At 37.5% G+C, this 25,238-nt stretch overlaps 1 protein-coding gene across 1 annotated transcript; it reads right to left on the reverse strand.

The window, feature by feature from the left end:
- Positions 1-1,755: 1,755 nt before the first annotated feature.
- Positions 1,756-24,645, reverse strand: LOC123517562 (probable 26S proteasome non-ATPase regulatory subunit 3). The gene is made up of 10 exons (XM_045277786.1): positions 24,448-24,645; positions 20,819-21,040; positions 17,714-17,830; positions 10,697-10,817; positions 7,724-7,874; positions 7,192-7,392; positions 6,264-6,380; positions 3,673-3,861; positions 3,258-3,440; positions 1,756-2,069 (listed from the first exon to the last, which is right to left on the reverse strand). The coding sequence occupies exons 1-10, from the start codon at positions 24,560-24,562 to the stop codon at positions 1,992-1,994; spliced, it is 1,494 nt and encodes a 497-aa protein (XP_045133721.1). The 5' UTR covers positions 24,563-24,645; the 3' UTR covers positions 1,756-1,991.
- Between the last annotated feature and the right edge of the window lie 593 nt (positions 24,646-25,238).

Raw genomic sequence — 25,238 nt, forward strand, 5'->3', positions numbered from 1 at the left:
CTATGCTGCGAATCCACAGTGGGTAGACGCGTAGTTTGGACAACACTGTACCTACTAGTTCCACACCAAGACATTGAGCAATGGAACAAACAATACAGCCAACCGTATTACTGAGATGTTCTTCATCATGCCGTGCCCCAATGTCTCCGTCGTCCTAATGCAAGCTTCACCATACTGTATTACTCAGCAAAGTTCACAACCACATGGTATAATCAGGACGCCATCACTCGCCAGCTCGTAGCACAGCGCATGCGAGCTTCAATTTGATTTCTCCAATTCGGACTTGTGTAATAATAACAATAAAAATAATAACAACAACAACAACAATAATAAAAATAAGAAGAATCAAATTTTAAAAAATCTAAAATTAAGGAAATTCATTTTCTTCGCCTTCGGTTTAAAAATTAAAGCAAATATATAAAATTAGATAAAAAGTATTAACTCACATAGCATCACTGACGTCATTAACATTTGATATTGTTAGATATTAAACATACCATACACAACATTTTTTTTAGTCTCGTTAGCCCAGTTAAATTAGTACAAATGTGGAATACACATCATCGCTTCATTACAAACCATAAATGACAACACATCGCCATCATTAATGAAGACTATCATTGTGAACTGCTTCCCCCCCCCCAACACACACACTGCAAAATAATAAATAACCACAGAACACTGTAAAAATAAGAAATAAATAAATAATAAAACAAAATGTAAAAGCTTCGGAAATACGACTGCGCAGCTTTTTCAAGAACTTATGTAAAGTATAATCTGGCACAAGTAGTATTCAAATATAAATATACTGTACAAGAAATGCAACAGTACACTGGTCATCGCTTAAGATATATTTTTACATATAATGAGATTAAATGGCATTTAAAAATGTTTTGTTTACTCTAAACTCACCTGGGACATATCATACTTACAAAACAGCATCCTTGATTACTCCATGTCGCACTTCAATCTTTCAATTTTATGAAGACTATTGGATATGATCACATGGATCTATGAGAGGATATGGAAATATACAATGGAGAGGTAAATGTATCACAAAGGTCCTCCACTGACACCAACAACTGCAATTGAATGTGTACTAGTGTTCATGATATATATATATATATATATATATATATATATATATATATATATATATATATATATATATATATATATATATATATATATATAGATAGAGAGAGAGAGAGAGAGAGAGAGAGAGAGAGAGAGAGAGAGAGAGAGAGAGAGAGAGAGAGAGAGAGAGAGAGAGAGAGAGAGAGAGAGAGAGAGAGAGAGAGAGAGAGAGAGAGAGACAGACAGACAGACAGACAGACAGACAGACAGACAGACAGACAGACAGACAGAGAGAGAGAGAGAGAGAGAGAGAGAGAGAGAGAGAGAGAGAGAGAGAGAGAGAGAGAGAGAGAGAGAGAGAGAGAGAGAGAGAGAGAGAGAGAGAGAGAGAGAGAGAGAGAGAGAGAGAAATTGCATTGGTCTCCCACAAGTAATACACAAAAAAACTTGATAATTATGATGATGGCAGTGAAATAAGCACAAGTTCATCATGGTGGTAAACATCACTTCAGCATACACAGTACATCCTATTTGCACACTGTGGACAGGATGGAAGAGTTTCATGACTGCATTCACCACATTATACAATACAATCAAGAGACACAGCAAAAGAATTGGAAACTAATCTTGGTTTGGTTATCCAATACATACATTAATAATGTGAATGACATATGAGGGAAAAATTAACCTTTTATTATTCATACAAAGAGATAATTATCCTTTACACTGAGAATACACCAGGACCAAGGACTACCTTTCTCCTCAACCTATTCCACCAGTCTTGGAAAAGCAGCAAGTCCTCCAGTCTCTAGGAATAACTCTCCAATTAAACTACTGCAGAGCAATGAAGATACCAGACATAAAGATGATATTAAAGAAGGAAGGTTGCCTCACTCAGTCTAACTTTACTATACCTAAGGGAACCCATCATCATCCTCCTCTGCCATCTCCTTTGCTAGCTCCAGGTCCTGCTGTTCCCGCTCCCGGCGCTCCTGGTGAAGAAAATACAATAATGATTAGACACTTAGCAAAAGAAAGCATACTAGACATCCTAAATAGAACAGCCGACTCAAATAAACATACATGAACAGCAACATTACCACCAAACATTAGAATACTTTTCAGCATGGCAACCACCACCTTCATGTCTGCTGAGGCAGATAAAACGACAATCCACCAATGTATGAAGAGTGTCTATACTATTCTTCAAATATTTCTGTAAGTTCATCTGGTCTGTAACAAAGAAAGGATAAACAGATGGCACAGCAGACCTCCGATACGATGAGAGTCAAACGTACTGTGCCAATATCTCTCACACAGTGTTGTCAGTGGGATCAACTCCTCTCACATTATGAGGTCTAGAGGCTATATATGATGTAATGCTTGTACGTGATGGTGCATGAGTGTGTGTGTGTAAACTCCTTGTTTTGGTTATTTGTTCATGGTAGATGTAGCCTGGTGCATAATTAAAAACCAATATATGTGTATTTATTTACTATCATATTTACAAGAATTCATTGAGAAAGGATATTACCATCAACTGTTCATTATTATACAACATACATATAAAGCAACGAAAACAATACTTGTACATCGGGCATCAAGAATATAAAACGTGAATTTGCCAAAGTAAATTTTGAGAGAAAACCTATTATCCCTGGCAAACCAACAATGTGACTGATTATTATTTTTTCTTCCTCTATTTTTTCTTTTTTTTTTGCAACTTATACTTTTTATTCTTTTATTCCAAGTGCCTCATATATTTCCTGACATTGCACATCATTTTAAAGGTCACAAAATACAGCAAGGAAGATAGTAATTTTTGTTGGTAAATAATTGGTTTATGAGATTCCATACATTACTATATAGAAAAAAAAAAAATAGTTGCAGTGCTATACAAACCAAAACAATATTTATGATCTAATCCTAAAATAAGCAGTTAGCTCCAGAATTTGAGAGAGAGAGAGAGAGAGAGAGAGAGAGAGAGAGAGAGAGAGAGAGAGAGAGAGAGAGAGAGAGAGAGAGAGAGAGAGAGAGAGAGAGAGAGAGAGAGAGAGAGAGAGAGAGAGAATTTAGAAGCACATATAGCATATAACCTCATTACTGAAGTGGCAATCTAAAGAGAATATGACGTTCACTTCAAACTAGAAGCCAGAAAGTAGAAGATGAGAGAAACTAACCTCAGCACTCTCCAGATCCTTGTTGTAAGACTTAGGAGGGTAGCGCATGGCTTTAACAGACTGGTTGTGGATGTCAAGGCAGAAGGAGATGCGCTGGTGGTATACTGACTGGGGCTCTCGGGTACAATACACATCTACTGTCTCCTTGCTCTGCATGTATCCATTTTCATGGTCGATTACAGCCTAAAATTTGGGAGAAGGAAAAAATATAGTATGAGGTCCTTGCATTATTTGCTCTACTAGTTTTCTATCCTCTATTTTCTCCATATGCCCAAATCATCTAAACACACACTGATTTTCCCACTGAGTCAAGTCAAAATACTTCATAAAAATAGCTATAAAAACTGATACTGACAAAAGAAAAATTACTTATGAAGTGTGTAAGTTTCTTATTCACATCTTCCTGTGCACTGACCTCAATCACTCCATCCCTGATAGCCTTGGCCACAATGAACTCTGCATCCTCTCGGGAACCAAGGGCAAGCTTGGAAGCCACGTCAGCTAAGGAGATGCGGGAATAGGAGAGGGAGATTGCACGCAGGCCAGTCTTGATAACATTATGGCGAAGACGCAAGATCAGCATGAAAGTGTGGTCCTCCTGGAACTATAACCACAACACCAGCAAATTATACTCCTCCATATTATCAAATATAAAATTTGTTACATATACCACACAAGTAAAAATATAATCTGCAAAAACATCTTCAAATTATTCAGGCAGTTATGCTTACAATAAAAACATACCTTTCACATGGTTAAAAATGTAAGAGATTTTGTTATTATTTGATTGAAAGTTAAAAATTAAATTTATACCAGTCTTTGAACAAGAAATAATATCATAATTATCTAACTGAAAGTGAGAGGCCAAAGGGAAAGCTTGTTTATTATTGACCTATGATTAGTTGTCACTATAGCCACATCATAGCATTAGTGACTAGAAGAAACTGGGATACAGACAAAAAACATTATTGAATAGATCAGCCAAGTCAAATACAATTCACCTTAGACTGAATTTTATGTCTCTTATCTAAGAAAAGTAGACCAAACCAAGATTGTTTACTCATGTCATACATAAGTGCTTTCACATTTCAGAAAATTCCTACACGTTGTATATTAACATTAAGTACAGGATGCAACCGGAACTTCTGTGAATATTGCTAGAGGTGAAAGTACAGATTATTCTAAATAAAAAATGTTTTTTGTTAACCCTTTCCCAGACGAGAGAACTACCAAATAAAAAATCGTCTATATATAGACGCTACCGACTTTCATCCATATGTCTATATATAGTTTCCCTACAAAAGGGTACTCCTGATTGACATCAATATATAGACTCTGCCGCAAAACTGAACAAACAATCGAATCTATATATATATAGACTCTGCCGCAAAACTGAGCAAGTGACATCTATATATAGACTCTGCCACAAAACTGAACAAACAATTGAATCTATATGTAAGTGTTGTTTGTGTTTGATTGGTGATAATATATGTCAATATGCTTGTATGAATGTTTTTGTTACTCACATCCAGGACTTGTAACCTGGATGTAATTTACTTCCACTTTTCTTCGTATTTTTCACATACATACTTGTTTTGTACCTATTCATTTTTAGGCAACATTCCTGGCGTGTGGTAGTTCTTTCTCTTTGATATGATAGGCTAATGATAAAAAAAAGTGTAAATAATGCAAAAATTTCCAGTATTAGCTTATGTGTGCAGCACATCCACCATCAACAAAGCACAAGTGGTGACCGGCCTTGACAGGCCATGTTGACCAGTGTTTGGGTAGTTGAGATGCTAAATAATTATTTATTTTATTGATGTTTCTATTTGTAAGGAATCATCTATATATATAGACAACGCTACAACTTAGTGCAGTAAGATAAGAACATGCATCTATATATACGATCCGACAAAAGTCCCATTTTTGAAACGTCTATATATAGATCCTCCGCCGGGAAGGCCTTAATAGGCACTTGAGACCTTGTTTAGCCCTGGTAGGAAATTCAAGTGTGGCTGGGTGACAATGGCCAGCCCAACATCTATGGTGGGATGTGTTGTTGTGGGTGTCTGATGGTGAAATTGTGAGTTATTCTATCACTATTTCTACAAGTTTTTGGGAATTATATCCTGTAATGAGGCATGTGATGCTAACAGACAAGTGATCTATAAATAAACATTGCACAATGATAGTGTAAGAATAATTAATGACAAACAAAATAAAAGGCTATGTGACATTGCCTACCAGAGCAGGGAGAAGGAAGAAGCTAATTTGTAGTTGTATACCATGACAGTGACTGTAAACATGTTTAGATTGTACTTCATGATTTTAAGAGAGAAAAATACCAAGCAATGTCACACACTTACAGTAATGTGGAGCATAAACATGTTTCCCCAACATAAATACCAATTTAGCCTGCCCATTGTATCTGTCACCGGGACACATTTGAATTTCATACCAAAGGTAAACAAGGCCTCAAAGTGTATCTGTGTAGAGAACTTTTGCCACTAAGAATAAGCTGTATTTTCACTTTTAGCAACATCAACAGAAACTCACATTACATTCTGTATTTTAAGACTGAACCAACATATTTTTTCCTCCAAACATACAATAGCCCATTTGTCTTATCCAGGTCTGAGATACCATTGACAATGAGAAATGGATCTGATGGTAAGGTGTATTACCTATAAGAGGTCATAACTAAGGACTCACTCCTTGACAGAACAATCAATGTAAACATGCAAGTACATGTCAACACTTAGGACAGCATGATTACCAAGGTCTGAATGCATTTTGGTTAGTTCTGAAGGTTCTTTCACATAATTTTTTTTTTCATTAAGACCAAATAACCATTTTCAAAAGTATCTGTAAACACAAGCCAATACATAAAACAAAAAAACATTCATAAAAGATCAATTTTCTCTAAAAACTTTCAAAAACAATTTTTCACATAAATCTCCAAGTTTATGAACCAGGATGACATCCTCTCAACTCCATGCTCACCTTAGTCTTGTATTCATTCAGTGTGTTGGTGAAGTGAGCCAGGTTCCCGAGGCGCACAGTCTGAGTCAGCTGCAGGTAAGGAGCCAAAGCCTTCCGCATGATTGCCTGTCTGAAGATCTGTGTAAAGGAACATTTAATTTTACATTTTACACAGAGCTTGTTTAACTTTATCTTAAATCACATACCAGCTGCAACCAAAGACTAAGACAATCAACTTCAAGTCAATAATGTAGACTATCTCTACATGAATATTCTTCTCTTTTCTGGTTTAGAATAATTGTGTGCAGACAGCACAGCATTACCACAAGGCAAAAGTAATGGTGATAAGATGGGTAAACTCCTTGATCTCCATTACATGTAAGTGGAAATCAATTATGTTAATGGAAAAAAATTTAATTATGAAATGTATTCATTGATATAATTTCTAAAAGTTTTCATATTGGTGCATTCCAAACACATTACATGGAACTAAAACTCTGTTAACACAGTACATCAAGACTTAAAATGAATTTGACAATTTTGTAATCAAAATTGATAGTATGTAATTAAAGGGAACACTTTCCTTGTTATGGATTCTCAATTGTTGTCTACATAAAACAGGAATAATTGGTATGTATAAAAGAAATGTATGCTGTTTATAGTCTTCTGTAAATAACTTGACAGTGGGTAACTCCAATTGAAATTATCCCTAAAGTCATGTAGGTGGACAAAGTCCTTTTCTAACAAAATAAAGGAGCTAGGAACTGGTAGGAGATTACTGTGCAGACTTTGAAGTAAAGACGATAAATCATTCATAGTTTTCTAAACTAGACTGTCATTCTACACACTCAAGTCTGTGTGATATATAAGTACAAGTGTGTTAGAGAAAACACTGTAAAATGTTCTTATATCTAATGTAGGATTGAAGGTGAAAGGAAGTTATACACACCTGCCTCTCAGGAATGTCACCCAGCAAGAGCTCCACCACCACTGCAAGTTTCTGCACAGCCTGCCTGAAGCCTACAGCTGTCTGCTGGGGAGCTTTGCGCAGGGCCTGGATCAGATGTTTGTGGGCCTCTGAGTACTCTAGCTGGATACCCTTAATGCGTCCCATGTAGTAGTGGTAACGTGCCACTTCATTGTTGTTGGCCTACATCCCAACCATCACCAATGTATGTAAGAGATACAAAGAAATTTTATTAATATGCAAAACACCACTGATTAAACATATTGATGAAGTAAACAAATAAATTGTTTCAGTAGAGGTAGGAAAAACAATATATGAAGGCAAGCAGCATATCATTTTATTTATTCATATACATATATATATATATATATATATATATATATATATATATATATATATATATATATATATATATATATATATACAAATTATGAAAATCTCAGCTGCCATCTCCTAATATAAAAGCAACAAGTACTTTTAAGAGGACATAGATAAGATTACAAAATATACTGACCTGCTGTGGAAATTCAAGCTTAACAATCAACTTCTGTGCCTGGTCATAGAGACAATAATGAAGATAATTCCTCAGAAGGCAGTTAATCAACACTGCCTGGCCTTCATGGTCCTTGCGTAGAGTTGCCTGGCAGAGTCGCTGGTGCATAAATCTACCATGGAATGAAATAACCATGAAAATGATGGCCTAGAAGTTACAAAGCTTTCTTTTATCTCAAAATCACATATATAGTGAAAAAGTAAAATCAGCTTAAAACTAACACTGGTAAAGATACAAAAGTAATTGATAAAGGGATATCAACTCTTGCATAAATGATGATATAATGAACACCATCTAACTCATAATCAGCATTGATTTATCTCTTATTCTTATCCAAATCACTAAAAATGCAATTTTCTTTTTGACCACATATAACTCAAAATATTACAAAAAATAAATAAATAAGTTTGAAATTGACATTCTTTAAATATGGCTTGCTTAGTGATGCTGATTTGGGGGCAATGCCTGACACATCAAAACTGTAAACTTGTGGTACAAAAATTGTCCCATCTACTAGCAGGCCTGACAGAATCAGGTGCAGCAAGTGCCCTTCCCCTATCCTGGCAAAGTTACCTAATTCCACCTACCATCTTCATTCATGAATTTATCTAATCTTTTAAAGCTCCTTATTGGCTCAGCACTACCAATATGATTACCAAGTCCTTTACAATCATCAACCACTCTATTAGAGTCAATTTCTTTCCATTACTTTCCTAAACTTAATTTTTTCAAGCTTGAATCAATTATTTCTGGTTCTATTTGGGCTACTGATCCTATAAACTTTACTCATGCCCCCTTTGTTATCATCCTTATAACACTTAAATACTAGACTAAAATCCTTCCTATAATGTGGGGACCAGCAGCATATCAATTTATTTACTCTACCTTATACAGTACCCTCCCGAGTTTAGCGCTTGCTTTCTTCTTAAGATATAGTGCCAAACTCAAGGATCGCTAAACTCGGGGTATTGAAAACAATGTAAAAACGCTTATTCATTCTGGCCCGGGACGAAGCTGATTTTTTTTCCTCCCCACTTTACTCCCTTATTTCAAAACATTCAGATTTTTCATGTCCTTGTTACGATAAGGGTGAGGACGGGCAGCGGTGTACAGAACAAGTGGCTTCATTTTACAGTCTCCAGTTGCATTGACTGTAAAAGAACACTGAAGCATTGCTTACTTTCCTTGTGCCCTCTGGGCTTCCTTTCTTTGGCGATTATGGTTGATTTTGGTTGTTGTTTCCAGTGAAACCCAGTTTCATCGGCGTTGAATATTTGACGGAGATCGTAACCGCCGTCCTCAGTCATCTGTTTCAAGACACCAATGAAACTTTCCACCTCTTCTGTAGATGCGTCTGCTGTTTCACCCAGACATCGTGCTTTCTTGAACGAGTGTCTTTTCATGAACCTTGAGAACCAGCCATTACTAGAAGAGAAAGGTGGAGGATTGTCAATGTTTAACTTACGTGCCACTGCAGCATATATTTCTCTTGCCTTACCAGAAGATATGCACACATTTCGATCATTTTTGTCAACAATATATTTCTTCAAATAGTGTTCTGTTGTTACCATCAACTTGCTTGTAGGATGCGTGATGTGAGCAACTTGAATCACAGAGCTCCCTCGAGCGTCTTTCAGGAAACGTTTTATTTCCTCACGTTTCGCTCTTATTCCTCTAACAGTAGACTCACTAATGTTGAACAAGTTTCCAACGGCAACAGGTCCCATTCCAGCATCAAGCTTATCCAACACTTCGCCTTTTTCCTTCATGTTTAACAGTCTTTTCTTCTTACCCTGCCTCTCTGGCCTGCTTCCTTTTGCCGAAGTAGGTTTCTTCGAGCCACATGCTGCAGTGCCTCCTTTATTTCCTGACATCACAATTAATTAGCTTGCATATAAGAACAATCAAGATGCTGGTGGAAGAGGGCTAAGGACGCGTGCACACGTGGTCAGCTCAGTCAGCCAACTGCAGGAGTCTTGGGGCAGCATACGTGACGCCGCCCAAAAGTAAACGCAACCGATATTTGTCAAAGCAGCGCGAAACTCGGGGCGATACAGCGCCAAACTCAGGATGGTAAGAATTTAGGACTAAGCGCCAAACTCGAGGATCGCTAAACTCGGATAACGCTAAACTCGGGAGGGTACTGTAATGTAGATGCAATCTGACCAGTGCCAAATATAACTTTATCACTTCAAGACTTCTGCTCTCAACATGCTAAAAATCAATCCTAGTACCCTATCAGCCTTATTTCTAGCATCTATGAATTGTTTTCTTAGACCAAGATCAGAATTAACTATTAATTCCTATTTTTTTTTTTTTTTTTCATATTCTTAACCTACCAGTCTCATTGTTTATTGTGTACTTATTGTGTGGATTTCTTCTACTTACACTCAGTACTTTGCTTGTTAATGTTAAACTGTATTTGCCATCTGTCTGTTCATTCATTCATTCTATCCAAATCTGCCTGCAAAGCAGTGGCATCTGAATCTGGCCTAATTAATATACCTATCTTCAAGTTGGGGAGGGAAAGAGATGAGCGTATGGAGGTGGTGGAACACATTAAAGTATTCTGCCTCATGTTCCTCATCTTCCTTCTTCATTTGTTGATCAAATACATACCTAATTAGGATCAGCATCACTATTGTCAATGCTAATATCACTGACTTGATGAAGAACATCTTCCTCAAAAGATAATTGCTTAACAATTTCAGCATAAGTTAGAGGATAGAGTACCTGTCTGCTGGTGGGAAACTGATGATATATGCTAGATACTTCAAAGAACATAATCAGTGTAGCTATATGGAATTTCAAATCTATAAAAAGTAAGAAAGAGACAAACATGTATATATATACGTGAATGATCCCAGATTGTAAACATGGATTTCAAGTACGTATATATATATGGTCAGCCTCTTATGGATTGTTGCCACTCACCCCCTGATCTCGTCCAGGCGTTTATTAACTTCATAAGCTCTTGAGTGATAGAAGTAGCAGCGAGCAGCCAGAAGGTCAAGGGTACGCCGGTTGACTGAGGTAACCTTGGTCATAAGCAAGTCTGCAACAAACATCAAAGAATAAGAAAAATACATTTATCTGTTATAGATTATGATTTCATGAATTTACTGCTATGAGCAAATTCAAAATCAATCTAATTGTCATAAATGATATTGCTAGTTTGAACAAAAAAAAAAAACATCTTACAAAACATTAACTATAAAGAATTCTTTTTGTTTCACATAATACAATTTAAAGAAAAGTACATTGTAATTCAGAAAAATATTTCTTGCAAGTTTACAGAGAATAAGTGATTTTGTCATTCATATAGATATTCTAAAATAAAGCAAATACAGGAGAAATTCAGTGAAAAAATGAAGCTATTCCATGTCTTTGATCATCTAGAGAAGACATTTGACAGAGTGCCAAGGAAAGTGATTGAGTGGGCACTAAGGAAACAAAAAAAGTGCCAGAAAAGCTTGTGACTACAGTCAAGTAGATCAAGGGACTTTGACATAAGAGTGGGAGTACACCAGAGATCTGCTCTTAGTCCACTACTCTTTATCACAGTAAAGCTTTGATCTCAAAACTACCCTCTTACGGCTTTTATCCTTCTCACTGTAACTTTATCTCAAGTTTCCTCTCCAACCGTTCTATTGCTGCTGTGGTAGACAGCCACTATTCTCCAAAATATATCAACAGTGATGTTCCTCAGGGTTCTATCCTGTCTCCCACTCTCTTCCCATTATTCATTTATCTTAATCAAACTTCTTGTTATATCCACTCTTATGCTGATGATAACCCACTACACTTTTCTGTCTTTTCAGAAACGACCATCCCTTCAGAAAGTCAACAAGTCACGCAGGGATGCCACAGAAGGCCTAACTTCTGATCTTTCTAAGATTTCTGATAGGGGTGGAGAAAACTTAGTAGTGTTCAATGCCTCAAAAACTTGATTCCTCCATCTATCAACTCAACACAACCTTCCAAACAACTATCCCCTCTTTTTCAATGACACTCAACCTTCCCCCTCTTTTAAACTGAATATTCTTTACTCATAATCTAAACTGGAAACTTTATATCTCATCTCTTCCTAAAACAGCTTCTACGAAGTTACGCATTCTGAAGCATCTCTGCCAGTTTTTCTCGCCTCTCCAACTGCTAACTATGTACAAGAGTCATATCCGCCCTTGTATTGAGTACTCTTCGCATGTTTTTTTTATTTATTTATTTTATTTATTTATTTATTTTTTTTTTTGGTGGGGTGCCAGGGTTCCACTCACACAGCTTTATTAGTTAGGGTGGAATCAAAGGCTTTTCATCTCATCGACTCCCCTCCTCTAACTGACTGTCTTCAGCCTCTTCTCACTACTGGAATGTTGCATCACTTGCTATCTTTTATTGCTATTTTCATGCTAACTGCATGCCTCCCCTCTTTCTGCACCTCGCTGCACAAGGCTTTCTTCCTCTCACTCCTATTCTATTCAACTCTCTAATGCAAGAGTTAACCAGTACTCTCAATCACTTACACCTTTCTCTTGTAAACTCTGGAACTCCCAATCTGCTTTTGTATTTCCCACTTCCCATGACTTGACTTCATTAAAGAGGGAGATATCAAGACATTTCTCCCTATCCTTTGGCTAATTCTATCAGCTCTGTAAGGAGGCTGGCAATTGAGTGGGCCTTTTTTTTCTTTGTATTTTTGCTGCCCTTGACCAGTCCTCTCTTTCATTAAGAAAAAAAAAATGGAGGCAGCTACTAAAATGGCAAAAGGAGATGGCCTGTGGGAGTTACTCTATGCCGAAGATTTGGTATTGACAGCAGAATCAAGAAAGAAATGCCTGACATGTTTAATATGTAGAAGGATGAGATGGAACAGAGGGAAATGAAAATAAATATGGAAGAGACAAAACTAATGGTGACTGGAAATGAAGCTAGAGAAATAATTCAGTCATGGCCATGTGGATATTGTAGATGAGGAGTGGCAGCAAACTCAGTGTTGTGCACTATATGTAACAAATGCTGTCACCAACGATGTTCAGGTTTAAGGAATCTCAGAGTGGTGCAGAACTTTGTATTTCCAAGATGTGTGCAGGAGGAGGAAAGGGATGGAAGTGGTGGTGATGATGAGGATGTTGGGTTGGAGCTGAACAGAGGTGTGTTAGAGGAGGTACAACAGTTCTGCTACTTGGTAGATATGTTAGACTGTGAAGTGGATGCAGAGAGAGCAATAAGGGCAAGAGTAGCAGCTACATAGGGAAGATGGCAATAAAATTGCAAGTTTATTGGTAAACTGCAGCATAAAACTGAGGATTGGGAGAAGGGTATATGAAGTCTGTGTTAGATCTGCTCTTCTGTATGGAGCAGAAACATGGAAGCTGAAAAACAGACTGACAGATATTCTATGAAGCTATGACCACAAGATGCTGAGATATGTGGCAGGAGTGAGGTGGCAAGATGGGAGGTCCAGCAGTGAGATAGCGGAGATGTGTGGAGTTAAAGACATCTCTGTTGAGCTGAGGAAGAGAAGATTGAGATGGTTTGGACACATGAGGAGGGCAGTGGGAGGAGTGTTGAGCAAGGTGGAGCAGGTGCAAGTTGGAAGCCAACAGCCAGTAGGAAGGCCAGAGAAAAGGTGGAGGCAGTGTGCGCCAAAGGATATGAATGTGTTGGGAATAGAACATATGGCACAAGATTGCCAGTTGTGGAAAGCAGTCATTGCCCATCCAATCCCATCCTAAATGGGAAAATGCAGACATTAAATGAAAATGATGATGATGATGATATAGATATTTCAAAGCTTATATATATATATATATATATATATATATATATATATATATATATATATATATATATATATATATATATATATATATTTTTTTTTTTTTAGTGTATAAATGAGCAGAAGATGCTTTCTTAAACATGTACCATTAAAAGTGGGACTGGCTATTTTCTTTAATAAACTCTCTCTCTACGGAGTGTCTTATTCTCTTTAGTAAGTATGTTGATGATTTTCCCATAGGATATCATCTTCGCCAGATCACGATTTCTGGTCCTGGACTCTTCTTCAGTGGCTATGGAGGTAGCTGTCATCTCAGAGGTTGAGGTGAGAAAGGCAGCACTATAGCATGCACTATATTTATATAGTTGGCTGGCGGCTAAACACGGTCAGCTCAGCCACTGATAAGCTGTGCGCAGGTGTGTTTTCCTATCACTTCATACTTGGGAGCATGCATATCAGAGGCCAAGTTGACCGTGCTCAGCCACCAGCCAACTATATAAATATAGCATGCATGCGCTATAGTGCTGACATTCTCACTTCAACCTCTGAGATGACTTTTTTTTTTTTTATGTAAGAGGGAGAACTACCAAGGGCAAAAAAATGAATATTAGAAAAAAAAGGCCCACTTGAATTGTTGTCTCTATAAAAGAATTAAAAGAATTAATCAAAATTCAGGGACAAATGTCCCGACACCTCTCTCTTGAAAGAAGTGATGTCATAGGAAGATGGAAATATAGAAGCAGGCAGGGAATTCCAGAGTTCACCAGTGAAAGGTATGAATGATTGAGAATACTGGTTAACTCTTGTATTAGAAGGTTGGACACAATAGGGGTGAGAGGAAGAAGAAAGCCTTGTGCAGCGAGGCTGCAGGAGGAGGGGAGGCATGCAGTTAGCAAGATCAGTTGAGCAGTTAGCATGAAAACAGTGATAAAAGATAGAAAGGGATGGAACATTCTGGCAGTGAGAAAGAGGCTGAGTCAGTCAGAGGAAAGGAATTGATGAGACAAAAAGCTTTTGATTCCACCCTATCTAATATATCTCTATGAGTGGAACCCTCCCCCAACCATGCGAAGAGTACTCCATACAAGGACGGGGATAGGGCCCTTGTACAGAGTTGGTATTTGGAGGGGGGCGAGAAAAACTGGCGGAGACACCGCAAAACACCTAACTTCATAGAAGCTGTTTTAGCAAGAGATAAGATGTGAAGTTTCCAGTTAAGATTATGAGTAAAGGACAGACCAAGAATATTTAGTGTGGAAGAGGGAGACAGTTGAGTGTCATTGAAGAAGAGGGGATAGTTGTCTCAAGTTGATAGATGGAAAAATTGAGTATTTGAGGCATTGAAAACTACTAAGTTTTTTCTGCCCCAATCAGAAATCTTAAAAAGATCAGAAGTCAGGCGTTCTGTGGCGCCCTGCGTGATCTGTTGACTTCCTGAAGGGTTGGATGTCTCTGAAAGGACATGGAAGGATTTAGGGTGGTATTATCAGCATAGGAGTGGATAGGGCAAGAAGTTTGGTTAAGAAGGTTACTAATGAATAAGAGAAAGAGAGTGGGTGACAGGACAGAACCCTGAGGAACACCACTGTTAGTAGATTTAGAAGAACAATGGCCATCTACCACGGCTGCAACAGAATGGTTGGCAAGGCAACTTGAAATAAAGTTACAGAGAAAAGGATAGAAACCGTAGGAGGGCAGTTTTGAAATCAAAGCTTTGTGCCAGACTCTATCAAAAGCTTTTGATATGTCTAATGCAACAGCAAAAGTTTCACTGAAATATCTTAAAGACGATGACCAAGACTCAGTAAAAAACACCAGAAGATCACCATAGTGTGATCTTGACGGAAGCCATACTGGTGATCAGACAGAAGATTGTGAAGTGACAGATGTTTAAGAATCTTCCTATTGAGGATAGATTAAAAAACTTTAAACAAGCAAGAGATTATAGCTGTACGACAGTAGTTTGAGGGATTAGAACGGTCACCCTTTTTAGGAACAGGCTGAATGTAGGCAAACTTCCAGCAAGAGGGAAAGGTAGAAGTCGATAGGCATACCGTATTTTATGGCTTGCAACGCTGCACCTTGGAAGATGCACCCTAATATTTGAAAGAAATTTCTAAGAAAAAAAGTCATTCTCATACAAGAACGCATTCACCATATACCCGACCACTGAACACAAAAACATAAGAAGCAAGGAGCCTGCAAGACACTATTGTTTCAGCACTTATTACAAATTTGCTGGAGCACTCACCACAAATTTAACACTATGTAAATAAAAACATCATAGGTAAATACATATACAGTGAAACAGTCCATCTCTTCTTGTTTTAGTGGCGGGCGACAGCATGTTTTGGACCTGTTGTTTACATTACGGAATCACTTGTCCGATCGCCGAAACCGAACACATCAGTGCTGCAGTTTGTATTTATTTTATTTTGCAGTCGAGCTTCATAGGCTTTATCAATGTGAATACAATTCACAAGTGGAGTTTTGACAACTCTTGCTTGAATGAGTAAACCACTTGGATGTTCTATTAATAAAGGTATAAAGGCACCTGGCATGATGTGTGTGCGTTCGTGTGCATGTATGTGTGTGTTGCAATGAGACGAGGGAGCGGCCCGTTTTCTCCACACGCTGAGTAGGCTGCAGGAAGGATTATGGTATTGGAAATACTTGTAACACCTAAGTACTGAGTTTACATAATATAAAAGGCTAAATTAAATAGTACTTAAGCTAACATCATAATGTGATGACTCAACATACAAATCCACGTCGCTATCTGTCAAGTGTCCAAGCTCACTTGAGGTTGGATGTTGCCTTCCAATACAACATTCATCTTGGAAGACGCACTAGTATTTTTCAGGGTATTTTGTAGGAAAAAAAAGTGTGTCTTGTAAGCCGTAAAATACGGTAGTTGAAAGAGTTTGGACAGGTAAGGTGCAAGCACGGAAGCACAGTTTTTGACAACAATAGGAGGGACCCCATCAGATCCATAAGCCTTCCAAGGGTTTAGGCCAGAGAGGGCATGGAAAACATCATTACGAAGAATTTTGAATGAAGGCATGAAATAGTCAGAGGAGGAGAGGGAGGGACAAGCCCAGAATCATCCAAGGTGGAGTTGTTAGCAAAGGTTTGAGAGAAGAGTTCAGCTTTATAAACAGATGAAATGGCAATGGTGCCATCAGGATGAAATAAATGAGGGAAATATGAAGAAGTAAAGTTATTTGAGATGTTTTTGGCCAGATGCCAGAAGTCACGAGGAGAATTAGAGTTTGAAAGATTTTGACATTTTCTATTTATGAAGGTGTGTTTGGCAAGTTTAAGAACAGACTTGGCAGAAATATAAAATGCATGAGATTCAGGAGATGGAAAACTCAAGTACCTTTTCTGGGCAACCTCTCTATCATGTATAGCACAAGAACAGGCTGTGCTAGAAGATTTAGGTTAAAAAAAAAAAAAAAAAAAAAAAAAAAAAAAAAAAAAAGGAATGCATGCCTCCATGCCAGACACTATCACCTCTGTTATGTGTTCAGCACAAAGAGATAGGTCTCTGATACGGAAACAGTAATTATTCCAGGGAAAATCAGCATAATACCTCCTCAGGTTAGAGGCAAAATGCCAGAGGCACCTCTGCTTAGGGGGATCCTGGGGAGGGATTGGAGGAATAGGGCAAGATACAGAAATGAGATTGTGATTGGAGGAGCCCAACGGAAAGATAGGGTGACAGCATAAGCAGAAGGATTAGAGGTAAGGAAGAGATCAAGAATGTCTAATAAAATAACCAGATACCACTGATACCAAAACTATGAATTAAATTTTCTGGACAACGTTTTGCATATGGAATCTGAGCTGTATTTCCTTATGAGTGAATTGTATATAACAAAATAAAAATAATTTGTTACATAAACATTTTGAACTATGTCATAATCATAATATTGACACTGCATGAAAATTTATACATAGTTGAATACTGACTGCTACCATCTGGAAAACATTGAAATGCTGAACCACATGGATTTTGTGGCACTCATATCTAAATATCAGGAAAAAAAATTCAATGTTTAGAAGCACACAAGATGACCAGTAAAGTTGAAGAAAATAAACCAGAATGTAGATAAACATAACATTCACTCTAAAGAAAGTAGACCACAGAGGTCTCTGCTAAGCTGCACCTGAGCACTTGATGGCATCCTGGATGTTGTTTGTATCAAGGAGTCGCAGCAGCACCAGGAGATGAATGTACACATCAACCTCTAGAAGCAGCTGCCCACGCTGCCTTACCACTGGCCCTGCAATATCCATTATTGTATATATATATACATATATATATATATATATATATATATATATATATATATATATATATATATATATATATATATATATATATATATATATATATATTAACATTCATTATAGTATATTACCAAATTCCTATGTACTTCATAATGTAAATGGCTAATATATATTACAAGTATACTTTAGCCAAAAGCACAACACAGTGAAGCAACATTATTCACAAAAAAATATTCCCTTCATCTTCATTCAGTAGCACATTCTTGACCAATAATCTCCAGTTCCCTATCTTCCACCTTCAGCAAAAATAAAAGCAAAACTGACTCCTCTGAATTTCCTAAATTACTCGTGTATCCCAACCTCAAAGATCAGTTTTATATCTATCATTATCATCTCTTCCCCAGTCACATATACTCAGCATGTAACATCTTGTTTATCTCAGTAGTATGGACTACAACCTCTCATGAGACTGAAGAAGGTCCTCTCTGCTCATACTTAATTACTTAACTAGTTCAAGAACAAAACTTAAACAAAATGTTAATCTTTTCTGATTCCTCAGATTCAGGTGCCACACAGTATACTAACCTAAATGAAAAAAAAATCATAATAAAAGTACAGGTATTTCTCGATTTGTGTGTGTTCAGATTATGCAATTTCAAAATAACATGAGGTAAAAAAATTTAGTACTTTTTCAAATTAAGTGGACTGTTTACAATAACAATAACACAATGTCAAGAAAATCAAGTTGTAAGGCTGGTTCAGTTTTGTGATGGTGCCACTAGGTGTCACCACTCACCAGGTGTTCCCCCAGCCAACAAGCTGCCCCTTTGTGCAATGCCCAGAAAGCTTGACTTTAAATGGGCTTCCTAAAATAAAAATGATTTTTTTATAATTACTATATACAGGCAAACCATGCTTAATGAAGCTTCACACAACGAAATTTCGCTACAATGAAGGTTTTCTTTTACTACCAACTGCTCGTTTAATGAACACCAAACTCGCTTTAACGAAATCTTATCCAGGTAATTTTTTCCAAGTTTGAGAGCCCCGCCGACAGGCTTTTGAATACACCAGTGCCTCTCATGAACAAAACACGCACCACTCACTCCCCTAGTTCAAAACAATAACAGCGTCAGCAGCAGCTCATCTTCTCTTGCTCTACATGCCACCAAAACGCCCTGCAATGTCGTCTAACGACATTGCATTGCAGTCTCTTACTCTCGAAGTGAAGCTGGATATCATTCACAGACACGAGAGGCGAGAAAACTAATAGCATTGCTTCCCACCATGGCTTGACTCCATCTACTGTCTACCATTTTCAAGTCAGCAGACTCTATTAAGAAAGCTGGTGAGATCATATCTTCCTCGCAAGCTAAAAGAACCACCTGAACTCATGACTCTGCAATGGATAAAATGGAAAGCCCTGTGGAAATGTGGTACATGAGTTTTGTATGCGGTACAATGATGCTCCCTTTGTTTACATTCCACAGGTTGCCAGCTAGCGTATTTCCCACTCCACTCTCCCTCCCTTCATAAATTTAAGATCATCAACATTACAAAGTTACTTACATGCATACATTAGTGTACATTATAATGACTTAGTCTTAAATTAAACTGCTTAAATGTTTAACTTCATAATTTTTACTTTCATTAAACCTTTTACTGCACTATGATGCACTCACTTTGTTTACTCTCAATGGAAGCTCAAGTCAGGGGTTAAACTTGTTATAATTGGTTCGCTTAACGAAAATTCGCTTAACAAGGGTTTTTTTTAGGAACGGGGGGTTGCCTGTACATCTATATGGGATAATAAAAATGTTTCAAATATTTCATTATTACCTGTGCACCACTGGTGCTGACATCTCTCTCCACTCACCTCTTAGTGCTTTACCAAACATATCGTATTCCTTCAACTTAAGGCAGATTCACATGCGTCAATATGCGGGTGGCAATACTACCCACTAGAAGTATCAGGTAGATATTGCTGACTTATGGCCTATAGCACCTGTAGGCATACTTGAAGAGTGTACATGGGAAGCACTATTCAGCTTCAGTTCATTAATGGTGCAGGCAATTTTATTTATTGTGGTACCCATATTAAGGCCCATATCACCACCCAAGCACATCTTTGGTGTATCTACCTAGAACCTGGTTATCATGGTGACATGTAGTAACTTTAAACCACTCAACAAATGGCATAGCTTCAAAGCGGTATGTTGTGGGATTCAAACCTGTCTGCCCGATCCCACACTCACCACCTTATCCACTAAGCCACTGCCTAGCGGGTGGAGCTACTACCAGCAAAACAAGACTGACATGTTGGTCATGTCTAGACACTAGCAGTTTTGTTTACATTATAATATCATGGTAGAGGGTTTGAACATGTGGTGTCCTTACGCAGATAAGAATGGAGGCAAAAATCAGTAATTTTTTCATATTACACAAATTATTTAGAATACCAGGATGTTATGAGCATATGCTTTTGCTGGTATGGCAAATCTTGAGAATTATGATATTCTGCCGGATGCTTGTTTGGGCTGCCACATTGTAATCACAGCTGATCACAGCAAAGGAGAGTTTCACCTCCAGGAAAGCTAGTAATGCATGATAAATGTCATCAGGAAGATCAGTGTATGCCATCTTGCTGTCAGTTAAACCCTGTTACTATAGCAATGATAATTCTTTGTTTATTGCAGCTGAGAGGTGCATTTGTTAGAGGATACATGCAACAAAGATCACAGGGTGTGTGCTGAGTTGTTCTTTAAGATGCAGCTGTGGGTTTAGAAATGGATTAATCTACTTTACATTGATTCCTATGGGAAAAATGGTTTTGGTTCACAAATGTATGTATGTATGTATATATATATATATATATATATATATATATATATATATATATATATATATATATATATATATATATATATATATATATATGTATACAGACACACAGACACACACACCTCAGCACCATCACTCACCCTGAGCACCATCTGTATCCATGGGCTCTTCAATGAACTGCAGGATGGCCTCACGCTCCTGCTTGCTCTCTGCCCGCCCATAGTAGGTGCCAACCAGACGCCGCAGCACATTGGGGGTCAGTTTGCGTCGTGTGGCTGGCAGCGCTCTCAGCACCCGCAGCACAAATCTTGGCTCCTTGCTAACGATGCTGCGCTCCACCAGACGAATCTGTTCCTTGATGTCTGTCAGGAAAAGTGTTCTTGTGCAATTACCATACATCAAACATTTGGATAATACACATCCAGTGCAGATTCTATTTTCTCAAAGTAAGCTATATGCCAATAAAGGAGAAACATTATTACCTACACAGAAAGATTATTATCTATTTAGCCAGCAGACAGGCAGTTAATCAGTGCAAATATTTTATCTTTTATTCAAGTTTGTACTCCTGTTATTTTTTAACTTTCACCATAATCAACACGACTTTCTTACCTTTCTCATCATGTGGAACTTCTTATTTTGAGCAATTTGAATCAATACATACACGTCATAAATTGTTTATAGTGTTGACAACAATTTTTAAAGATTTACCATTTTTGGGGAAGGACAAGCTAACGCACTGCAACACCTGTGCCTGTGATAGACTAACAGGCACTGAGGAAACCAGTTAGGTGTGTTTGTTCATATGGGCGTTTTGTCACGTCATTTGCATAAGCGTGAAATCAATCAAGGTGATTGCTTCTTTTGCTTTAATATGCAGTCACTGACCAATACAAATAATAAATAATAAATCTAGCCAATCAGAACAGTTTGTGGAGAGAAGTGATTAAATTTGAATTGGTCTATACAAGATGTCTGAATTGGCAGGATGTCACCTTGATTATTTACATTGTATCGTTAAATTTTACAAAACGAAATAAGGTGACAACTTCATATCAATTTCTTAACGTTGATCGTCAGGTTAGGCTAGTTTACTTTGATTAGATCAGTTGAATTGGCTTATATAGTTAATTTGTTCTGAAGAAGATGTATTAGCAGTGTATGCCACCTCAAATAGGTTACATTACCTGGGTTAGGTTATGTAAGCACTTTCAAGTCTCTGGCCTCTAGTTGCTTCGGCCTTCACTCACTATGGCCCCCAACCCTGATCACTTTGGCCTCCCACCCTGGTCACTCGGGTCTCCAAGCCTGATCACTCCCCTACTCCTTGTTTACTATGTAACTATAATAAACAGCACTGGTAGAAAGTAACATTCTTCTTTGCTGTAACAGTGTTTACTTTCTGCTGTTGTCAACACACATTAACCCTCTCCCACACCAGTAAGTTTCATAAGTTTTGTTTTTTTCAAATACCAATACTGCTGGAAAATACTGATATAGTAATTTTGTCTCACTAGCAACATATTCTAGATAGCTAGCTAGTGACAGAATTACCAATTCATTACTTTTGTAAAACTTATGCTCCTCTTTCACTCACCAATGATTAACAGCTAAACTATTAAAGAAAACACAAATAAAAATTTTAAAACAGATAAAACATTCAGACTAAAGACATTAAGTGCACTAGACTCTGGCTAGTACAAAGGTAATGTGGTGACCTGACATTGCTAAGGTTGGCAGATCGAGTCTCACTCGAGCTCATGAGATTAACCTGTTTACTGGGAGGTTACTGCTGTGGTTGGAGTGCCACAGAAGGGAGTTTGGTTTGCCTGGCTGATGTTCTGGAGAGCACCAAATGTGGTCAATACAGGAACTAAATTCAACAAACTTTAAGTTTGACTTTAATGATGGACGTCAGCTGCAACTTTTTTAAATATTCAAAATTTATGTCTCTGATGAAATAATAAGCATGGTTATTACACCTAACTAGAAACTGGATAATTATATGCACTTAAAACTGTCAAAATATGAATGCAAGTATTCATAATGATAAAAGATGCAGTACATGCAAAATATGGCCATAATGAACTGAAAAATGTATCACATTCTATACCAGTAATTTCTGACAGTGAACACTTGATGCAGTACCACTGTTTTTCAAGTTCCTCACAAACCATACTGCAGTAATAATTTTGAGAAACACCAAAAGCACAAATTCTGTTGCTACTGATCACACTCAAGGCAGTGTAACATGAGAAGCAAGCCTTGGTTAAACTGTGCTTTCATGTAGCTTTTAACTCCAAAATGGTTTCTTTTCATACGGCTTCCAGCTATCTTGCGCTTTGAGACCAAAACAACCGTAAGGCTATAATTATTGTAAATGGTCAATGTGATATTCTTTTTATGCCCTCATACTGATCTATTGTTATTTCCTCATTTCTGTATATGAATAGAACTAAAAGCATACATACATTTTTCACATTTCTATTTACTTTAACAAAATAGATAAAGAAAACACACCCGCGGCCCTACACATGTGTGGAGCCAGGGGTGGGCAGAGTGATCTGGGTGGAACGTGAAGGAAATCTAAAAAATCAGAGCTGCAAAAATTAGGGGCCGGAGTGACATTTCTATGTTACCTAGGTTAGGTTAGTTTTAGTTAACATAACATAACATAAATAATAGGATAACAAAGGGCCACCAGGGCCCATCTAGGTTATCCTGTATCAGTCGCACAGCGACCTCGTCATCAGTACTTAAAGATACACTTACAAGTACACAATACATTATATACTAATTCTAAATATTTGGCCCATTAACAGGGCTAAGTCCTGCATCAAATTCCTCTACAATCTGTAATCCCCATACATGGGGATCATGTCTTGTTTAACTATAGTAAATTTCTCATAAAAACTATCATGCAGTGCTATACATAATTATAAATCTAGTTAAATAGATAAATAAGTTTCAATAGACTGGCATAACGAGTGGTGACCAGCAGTAGCGGCAAGTACTCTCCACAGAAATAAGTCAAAATTTGACTGCTACTTTTGTGATAAAACAATTTTCTTCTGGTACATTTCAATCTGTTTAGTATTATTCTATTTATCATTGCAATACAGTACTTTCTGTGGGGATAGAGGTGTTTTCTGTGGGGATGGGGATAATATAATATAAAAGAGCACTGATATGCAACAAAACAAAATGCAAATTTATTCAAAACAGGTCAAAAACTACCAGAAAAAAAGTTTTATTCTAAAGTGAGAGTATGGTGACTGTAACTATACCCTAGTCCCATTCCACCAACCTCTGGACTTTGCTTTACAATTGTTCAATAGGTAACCACTTTGAATGCAAAACATATATAAAAATTAACTGTCAAGTTAGCAGGAAGCAGTTTCCTGAAATTCTACATGTAGCATTTCTCTGCAATATGAAAGAATTGGATATGGATGAAACTCATTTCAATTAAGGAAATGAGTATTACACAATAATTGCTAATGAGAGAGAGAGAGAGAGAGAGAGAGAGAGAGAGAGAGAGAGAGAGAGAGAGAGAGAGAGAGTATTGTGGTTCTATATGGGTCACTACATACCACACCGGCTGTAGCAGTGAAGGCACCTGTATGCAATGTGAACTCTTGTTGAAGCTTAGACCTTAAATATTACCATCTAGAAAAGGGAGTGTCGCTCTGAAGGGAATCCTTACCACAACAATGACCTTACAATAACTTCCTGAGTGGAAACAAAACCAAACAGAAAACTTCCTCACCTTCTAATGTTAGTGTATCGGGATCCTTCTTCTCCGCCTCTCCCTCCTTGTCTTTATCCTTATCCTTATCCTTGTCTTTGTCTGAGGTCACAACTTCCATTACTTCCACAGTCATGGTGGCTCAGGCAGTGCTCACGGCAGCTAATAGTCGAATCCCACAGTTCCACACGGCGCCGCTTACCCTGGTGACAATAAACACTACGCTCGAACCTCGACTTGATTCTCTTGCTACTGAAAATTAATATTTTATCATTGATCACTGAATATTAAGTACTTTCCCCTACATTTTATTTAAATACATTTTTCTTTTAATTTAGCATCCACTACAGTGCATAACTGTCGAATATTCACTTATTTCATTAAATCCTCATGACACAGCCCCATGAAATATGCATTCATATGCTGCACATTTAGTTGTAAGTATATTCAATAAATGAAGAATAAAAATAATATGAGTTCTATGTAGATGTTAAATTACTGACGAAAAATACAACCTACAAGTCGAAGCTTCATGATGCGTAGGAGCCCAGAATGGAGATAACCCTTGTGACGGCAAATTCTCCACAACTTACACCTAGCTAGAATAGAAGGAGTTGACATGAGATCACAGAAATGAAGCCGACTCACTATTGGTCTGTTACTGCCTCTACCTCCTTTACAAAAAACATGACCAGACTTCTTTTCTTCCGTTTTATGTCCATGTTTCAAGGCCGCCTACCATATGTGATGTCAAAAAGACTTAATAACACGCAAAAACAACAAAAGTTATTATAAAACACTCCCTCTCACTC

Source organism: Portunus trituberculatus, chromosome 42 (genome assembly GCF_017591435.1).
Source record: "Portunus trituberculatus isolate SZX2019 chromosome 42, ASM1759143v1, whole genome shotgun sequence".
Classification (NCBI taxonomy): Eukaryota; Metazoa; Arthropoda; class Malacostraca; order Decapoda; family Portunidae; genus Portunus; species Portunus trituberculatus.